This window comes from Rana temporaria, chromosome 6, assembly GCF_905171775.1.
Source record: "Rana temporaria chromosome 6, aRanTem1.1, whole genome shotgun sequence".
In the NCBI taxonomy this organism is placed as follows: domain Eukaryota; kingdom Metazoa; phylum Chordata; class Amphibia; order Anura; family Ranidae; genus Rana; species Rana temporaria.
The window spans coordinates 171,901,932-171,910,763 of NC_053494.1; the positions used below are offsets into that span (position 1 = coordinate 171,901,932).

The 8,832-nt window shown below is 45.9% G+C and overlaps 1 protein-coding gene across 1 annotated transcript in view; it reads right to left on the bottom strand.

Moving 5' to 3' along the window:
- The window catches only part of STK39 (serine/threonine kinase 39), a 446,908-nt gene extending 438,377 nt beyond the window's left edge, over positions 1-8,531 (bottom strand). Inside the window, exon 1 of the mRNA XM_040357812.1 lies at positions 8,362-8,531. Coding sequence (XP_040213746.1) covers positions 8,362-8,452 — 91 coding nt within the window. The 5' untranslated portion in view covers positions 8,453-8,531. The remainder of the gene's footprint in view (positions 1-8,361) is intronic.
- Between the last annotated feature and the right edge of the window lie 301 nt (positions 8,532-8,832).

Below are 8,832 nucleotides of genomic sequence, written 5' to 3' on the forward strand. Positions count from 1 at the left end.
ACGCAACCATTTTTCACAATGAGAAAAATTACGAGAAAAAATAGAGTGGGTACTATATTTTTAATGCCCTCGTCGAGAAAAATGCTCTGGAGTCTACACACGACCGTTATTTACGACCAATGTAAAAAATTGCATTTTTCTCGTCATGAAAAACGATCGTGTTGTGTACGCGGCATAAGACTCAGTTCTGAGTGGACTTCGACCTTGTACATATAGGGCTTGTTTACACTTGTGGTAGCCTTCTGAAGAGCAATGCCCAGTGGATAATTTTCAGGGGGTCTTTGACAGGCGGTGAGGAGGCATTATGTTGCATCCTCACCATCTGTTATAACTCTTAAAAGCCCACACCACCACGCCCCAACCAGCGGTAAGCAGTTGCGGCATGTCCTGGATGGTTGGTTTGCGTCATGAAGGGTGAGTTTTAAGTCCCTGAAACATGGTGGATTTTCAATTTTGTTATTGTAAAATAAAATTGCCAATGTACTTACTCAAACTCTGTGGTACTCTCATCCTTCTACAGACTACATTATGGACCCTTTGGGATTCCATGGTTGACAGAGACAGAGCTGTCTAGAAATGTTATTCTGACTTCTGTCTTCAGTCTATCCTGGAGTCCAGCGCTTCACCATCATATACCAGGTGAAAATAAATGGGAAAATGTTTATTAGAACACCTGTCGGGTTTTTATTGCCGGCTGTGCCACCGTTGGGTAGATTCACCTTCTCCTGGTGACCATTATGTAGATTTGCCTTCTCCTGGTGACCATTATGCAGATTCACCTTCTCCTGGTGACCATTATGTAAATTTACCTTTTCCTGGTGACCATTATGTAGATTCACCTTCTCCTGGTGACCATTATGTAGATTCACCTTCTCCTGGTGACCATTATGTAGATTCACCTTCTTCCTGCTGACCATTATGTAGATTCACCTTCTCCTGGTGACCATTATGTAGATTTACCTTCTCCGGGTGACCATTATGTACATTTACCTTCTTCTGGTGACCATTATGTAGATTCACCTTCTCCAGGTGACCATTATGTAGATTCACCTTCTCCAGGTGACCATTATGTAGATTCACCTTCTCCAGGTGATCATTATGTAGATTCACCTTCTCCAGGTGACCATTATGTAGATTCACCTTCTCCTGGTGACCATTATGTAGATTCACCTTTTCCTGGTGATCATTATTTAGATTCACCTTCTCCTGGTGACCATTATCACCCGAAAGTGAAAGAAAATCCAATGTTTCGAGAGGCCGCCAGAACAGGACTGAGGGATTTCCCTCTCTTTTTGGGGGTGGAGTTTCCTTGCCATTGCTGATTTGGCTATTAGACAGGAAGTGAAGGGAAACCTTTCCAATTGGACACAGACAGTGAGAAAAGAAAAAAATTACAGGGGTTAGAACCCTCCCTTACTCTAGTTAATATGAAAAGAATAAATAAAATTTTTTGCCTTCAGTTCTACTTTAAAAACCTGCTAGTAGCTCATTTGAAATGCCAGCCACACCTATTGTCATCGGTCTTTACCAAACCACAAACAAGAGCTGAATGGTGCCTGTTCACAACAATACAGACCACTTCCTGCACATAAGTGTCATAGCCCAGTATGGGTGCTGATATGAAATCCATATCTCAAGGATATTGCTTCAAGCCTTGCTGCCCTCTCAAGACTGGGGATGTCCTGAAACAAAGAAAAAAGCTGTGTATTATCTCACAGCATTTATTAAAAATTCCTTGTAAATTATACCTCAGACATGTGAATAAAATAAACTTATCAAGCTACTCATCCATAGTCCAGGGGGACCTCAGGATCTTAAAGCGGTTGTATACCCGCTGACAATTTTTTTTCTTTTCTTTGTACAACTGTAAGGCAAAAGGCATAATGAGCTAGTATGCACCGCGTATTAGAATCATGGGCAGAATCTAGCAATTGCAGAATCGCAACGAAACATGTAACACGCTTGTGGTGCCTTTATTTCTTAATGGCACCCCAAACGCAGTGCGATTTTGCCATAAATGTCATGCGAAAAATGCACAAAAATTTCAGCAAAACACACAACAGCAAATGCACCTGGCTCAGTGACAACATTTGGTACATGAGCTTCTTTAGCGTGTTTTTGGAGCGGAAGAAGGCCCATTTAGAACAAATGGTGCCGCTTCAAAAACACGACGCCAGCAGTTTTCTTGGTGTTTCTACCCGAGAAAACCGTGAGTGTGTACGAGGCTTCAGGTTTACTACTCCGTATCTTCAACTCCCACAAGGGTGTAGGACACATCACACATAAGACCAAACAAAAACTGAGGGGAAAAAATGGAGGGAAATAATGTAATGCAGCCAGGAGTAGGCACCTGGACAAACATCACCTCGCTTAGCCAAACTTTAGACCAGGTACAAATCTTACGGTCGACCAGTATATATATTTCACGTTTAAGAGGATTCCCTGAGCAACTTCCAAGGGCATCAGATTTGGCAACATTGTTCATATGTGTCTAATTCACGTGACAGGAGTGTCTCCATCGTCTTAATATGGTCCATCTCTGTAACCTATTCAAGCAAAGATAATGGTAAACAGGACAAGTAGAGAGAGTGAATCTCCTTAACGGACAGAAACCAGGGGCAGTGCAATTTTGCCATAAATGTCATGCGAAAAAAATGCACAAAAATGTCAGCAAAACACACAAGGGCAAATGCACCTGGCTCAGTGACAACATTTGGTACATGAGCTTCTTTAGCGTATTTTTGGAGCGGAAGAAGGCCCATTTAGAACAAATGGTGCTGCTTCAAAAACACAACGCCAGCAGTTTTCTTAGTGTTTCTACCCGAGAAAACCGTGAGTGTGTACGAGGCTTCAGGTTTACTACTCCGTATCTTCAACTCCCACAAGGGTGTAGGACACATCACACATAACGAGACCAAATAAAAACTGAGGGAAAAAAATGGGGGGAAATAATGTAATGCAGCCAGGAGTAGGTACCTGGACAGACATCACCTCGCTTAGCCAAACTTTAGACCAGGTACAAATCTTACGGCCGACCAGTATACATATTTCACGTTTAAGAGGATTCCCTGAGCAACTTCCAAGGGCATCAGATTTGGCAACATTGTTCATATGTGTCTAATTCACATGACAGGAGTGTCTCCATCGTCTTAATATGGTCCATCTCTGTAACCTATTCAAGCAAAGATAATGGTAAACAGGACAAGTAGAGAGAGTGAATCTCCTTAACGGACAGAAACCACGGGCAGCGTACCAAGCCTAGAACTGAAACCTCTCTTCTGAGTCAGCTGACCCTTTAGGCTAGATTCACACTTCTGCATGAGCACTTTCTTATGTGTAGTTGTAGAGGTTTGATGGTTTTTGTTTTAGTCAGTAGAAAGTTAGTTACTAGAAGAAGTAGAAGTAAGAAACCATGCAAAAAATACAAGTTACGCACGTTTTTCCAGGCGCTTCCGTTGAAGTCTATAGGGACCAAAAAAGTGCAACTCTGCCCAAAAAAAGTTTACGTATTTTTTTGGAGTTTCAAGCGACAAGTTTCAAGTGACACCATGCTCAGGAGTGAATGACACCATAGGATACAGTTAGAATTCTCATGTCAAGCATTAAAGAGCTTCTAGAAAACCATTTTAAAGCGGGGGTTCACCCAAAAAAAAAAAATTTAACATTACATTCAGCCGAGTTGTCATAATGACACTCTGCTGTTTTTTTTATTTTATCCCCGTACATACCGTATTTTCACCGCCGCCTCCGGGTATGTCTTCTTCGGGACTGGGCGTTCCTAATTGATTGACAGGCTTCCGACCGTCGCATACACGCGTCACGAGTTGCCGAAAGAAGCCGAACGTCGGTGCGGCTCTATACAGCGCCTGCGCACCGACGTTCGGCTTCTTTCGGCAACTCGTGACGCGCAGTATGCGACGGTCGGAAGCCTGTCAATCAATTAGGAACGCCCAGTCCCGCAGAAGACATACCCGGAAGCGGCGGTGAAAATACTGTATGTACGGGGATAAAATAAAAAAAAAACAGCTTATGACAACTCGGCTGAATGTAATGTTAAAAATTTCTTTTTTGGGTGAACCTCCGCTTTAAATGCTCAGGTGTGAACCAGGAGTTCAACTGGGGAGGGGGATACCCGCACATCATACCAGCTCTACCTTTTTCGTTTTCCCTCCTCTAGTGATGACCCATCACCACCTCTGCCATGCTTTCAAATTCTTTCACCCAGACTAGTGTCTTCTTTATTTTGCCATGGAGGGGACACTGATGATAAAACTCCCATAGTGCACACTGCAACTATACCATCCTGGCACTCAACTGAACTCTGTTCCTGTATGCCCACACCACAGCTACTCATCACACAAGGTTTTAAAAGTTAGTATTAGAAAAAGGGGAATGCTGTTTTTTTGACAGAATTGTCATAAAAAGGGGTTGATTTACTACCTCGAAAATAAGACCTGCCCCAAAAATAAGACCTAGTGTTATTTTCCAGGAGGGCTGCAATATAAGCCCTACCCCGAAAATAAGCCCTAGTTTAAAATGCTTGTAAAATCCTATAATCCACTCTATTACAATAGTATATAATGTACAATGTGTGTGTTTCTGTAATATAAATGCAGGGAAGAGAGCTCCCGGTAGGACACAGAAGTGCAGAGCGGCGCTATAACGAAGGTATTTGGTACAATTATATTACAGAAACGCACACATTGTACATTATATACTACTATATTAAAGTGGGTTATAGGATTTTACAAGCATTTTAACTCAGTTCACACTGGAGATTCCTGTCAGGCAGGGAGGGAGAGGGGGAGAGAAGACAGCACATTACATGGTAAGACCTACCCCAAAAATAAGCCCTACTGTCTGTTTTCTTGCCAACAATTTATATAAGACCCAGGTTTATTTTCGGGGGAAACACGGTAAAGGCAAATAAACTGTGCACTTTGCACAGTCTAAGCTCTTTAATTCTTGACATGAGAATTCTAATTGTATCCTATGGTGTCATTCACTTCTGAGCATGGTGTCACATGAAGCTTGTAGCTTAAAACTCAAAAAAGTATGTAAACTTTTTGTTGGGCAGAGTTGCACTTTTTTGGTGCACAGTTGCACTCTGCGAGGGCAGTTGCTCCAGAGCTTGGTAAATATGGTAAAGCTTCACTTTGCAAAGAATACCCAATCATGTGCAAGAAAAACAAACAAAACTGTTTTTTAGCTTGCATGTGATTGGATGATGGAAGTCAGCAATGCTTCTGCTCATTTGATAAGCTCTGGTGCAACTGTTGTTACAGAATAAAACTACACTTTGTAAAGTGCACAGTCTATTTGCCTTTAGTAAATCAACCCTAAAGTCTCTTCCGTAGTTAGTCACAGTTGGTCACAAGCAGATGAACTTGTTCTGTAATGCTGAAGACATTGTACAGCTTTGCCACACACATTTATCTGAAGAAACTGAACAAGTGGCTTGGATAAGCTGTGACATGTCTTCCGCATTACAGAACAAGTCCAGCTGAATGTGACCACCTACTACTGGGTGTACCATGACCTTGAGAAAAGAGAACCCTCACAGACCAATCCAGTCACGGCTGATGGTATATTTTTTTTTTTTTGGAGGGCTGGCGGCAATAAATCCTACTACCCCACTCTACCCTCGTCGGCCGGGTCACAGGAAGACCACAAATGTGAAGGGGTACTGCACCGACCACTAGTGTAAAGGGGCACTGCACCAACCACAAGTGTGAATGGGTACTGCACCAACAATGAGTGTAAGGGAGCACTACACAGACCACAAGTGTAAAGGGGCACTGCACCGACCACAAGTGTGAAGGGGCACTGCACCAACCACAAGTGTAAAGAGGCACTGCACCAACCATAAGTGTAAAGGGGCACTGCACCGACCACCAGTGTAAAGGGAGACTACACCAACCACAAGTGTGAAGGGGCACTGCACCAACCACAAGTGTAAAGAGGCACTGCACCAACCATAAGTGTAAAGGGAGACTACACCAACCACAAGTGTAAAGGGGTACTGCACCAACCACAAGTGTGAAGGGGTACTGCACCAACAATGAGTGTAAGGGAGCACTACACAGACCACAAGTGTAAAGGGGCACTGCACTAACCACAAGTGTAAAGGGGCACTGCACTAACCACAAGTGTAAAGGGGCACTGCACCAACCACAAGTGTAAAGGGGCACTGCACCAACCACAAGTGTGAATGGGTACAGCACCAACAATGAGTGTAAGAGAGCACTACACAGACCACAAGTGTAAAGGGGCACTGCACCAACCACAAGTGTAAAGGGGCATGCACCAACCACAAGTGTAAAGGGGCACTGCACCAACCACAAGTGTGAATGGGACTGCACCAACAATGAGTGTAAGGGAGCACTACACAGACCACAAGTGTAAAGGGGCACTGCACCAACCACAAGTGTAAAGGGGCACTGCACCAACAATGAGTGTAAGGGAGCACTACACAGACCACAAGTGTAAAGGAGCAATGCACTAGCCACAAGTGTGAATGTGTACTGCACCAACCACCAGTGTAAGGGAGCACTACACAGACTACAAATGCAAAGGGGCACTGCACCGATCACAAGTGTAAGAGAGCACTGCACCTACCCCAAGTGTGAGTGGGTACTGCACCGATCACTAGTGTAAGGGAGCATTACATAGACCACAAGTGTAAACGGGAAGTGCACTGACCACAAGTGTAAAGGGGTACAGCACCAACCACTAGTGTAAGGGAGTACTGCACCGACCATCATGGTGAGGGAGCAATACATCGACCACCAGTGCAAAGGGGCACTGCACTGACCAGTGTTAGGCATGAAGCCTAAGAGAGGAGTTTTCTATTGGCCACCAATGTAAGGGGGCACTTTCCCATTGATCACCGATGCAACTGGGTGTTTTCCTGCTGTCCACTAAGGGAGCGTGGCACTGATCACCAGTATAATTGGCAACTTTTTACTAACCACCAGTGGAACTGAGCGCTTTTCCACAAATCACTAGAATAAATGGGTGCTTGTCTGCTCACCACTGAAGTAAGAGGGCACTTTTCCACCAATCACCAGGATAAGTGGGCACTTTTCCACCAATCACCAGTGTAAGTGGGCACTTTTCCATCCATCTCCAGTATAAGGGGGTACCTTTCCACCCATCTCCAATATAAGGGGCACCTTTCCATCCATCCATCCCCTGTAAAAGGGGGCACCTTTCTATCCATTTCCAGTATAAAGGGGGCACTCTTCCATCAATCGCCAGTGTAAGGGGGCACTCTTCCATCAATCACCAGTATAAGGGGGCACTCTTCCATCAATCACCAGTATAAGGGGGCACTCTTCCATCAATCACCAGTATAAGGGGGCAATCTTCCATCAATCACCAGTATAAGGGGGCACTCTTCTATCAATCACCAGTATAAGGGGGCAATCTTCCATCAATCACCAGTATAAGGGGGCAATCTTCCATCAATCACCAGTATAAGGGGGCACTCTTCCATCAATCACCTATGTAAAGAAAACTTCTCCATTGATCCCCAATGCAAGAAGGCACTTTTCCACTAATCACCATTATTCGGGGGCACATTTCCACTGATCACTGGGATAAGAAGGCACTTTCCCATTGATTGCCAGTGTAACTGGGCACTTTTACACTGATCACCAACATAAGAGGGCACCTTTCCACTGGTCATCAATGCAAGTGATTAGGGAAAAGGTGAGGGGAGTCCCAACATTTTAGAGGTAAGAAGACCTCTTGGAATGGGGACGCCATCTAGGAGGGGAAATCCCTCTCACTTCCAGGATCACCTCTAACTTCTTGTTGTGTCTCCGGGACAGGAAGTGAAGGGAAATCTCCCCAATGGTGCACAGACAGTATAAGAGGACCTGGCATGGGATGTAACCCTTCTCTCCACCATGCAGACAGGAGGAGGGGGTGATAGACCCCCCAGTCATGTCAGGTGATGGAGGGTGAAATATTACACTGATCCCTGGGCTCTGTCCTTGGATGATGCCCTCTCCTCCTGTCCCCCCAGCACACAGTGTATGAAGGACACACAATGGGGTGTAGTAGGTGTGATCTTAAAGGGACCCGGAGGGAGTGACAGCAGAAAAGTGTAGTGCCGCTGCTGCAATGTGATGCAATGGTCGGGGAAGTTTCTCCTGTGCGATCGGAGGAAATGGGGATTTGTAATGTGCAGCATCACTGCAGTGACAGCTGTGCCGGGGGAGAGATCGCAGCACCGGGCGGGCGGGGACAGGGGGAGGGGATGGAGGATGCCGGTAGGCCCCATGTCCTGATACCTGAGTCTATGACAACCTGACATACGAGGCGCCGCTATGGGGGGGGATTAAAGGCACTGACCGATCACCTCCTGGAGTTCGTAGCTCTCCCTGCAGATTGGCCACCCGATCTGCTGCTGGCTGTGCACCGGAGACTCCGTCTGCTCTGTCATGGTGCTGAGGAGGGCGATGCTGCGGCTGCCGGGCACCTCTCTGCTGCGGACTGCCACTTACAGCAGGCTCAGTGACAGGCGGGCGGCACCGGGGAGGGAGGGGGCGGGTACGGGGAGGGGCTTCCCCCTGGGTGACAGGGGACAGAGAAAGGGGCGGGGCTGCCTGAGCTGATGATACACCGCCTGCCCGGACCGGCAACCTGTGCGCTGCGGGGGTGTCAGAGCCGACCCACCGGGCACACTGCACTCTCCTCTACTGATAGGGAGTGCACGAGCCATATCCCTCTCTACCACCTACATCCCTCTTAGTTCTCTCCTCTGATCCCTATCATCCCTCCATATGATCCCTCCGTATGATCCCTATCTATCACTTAGATCCC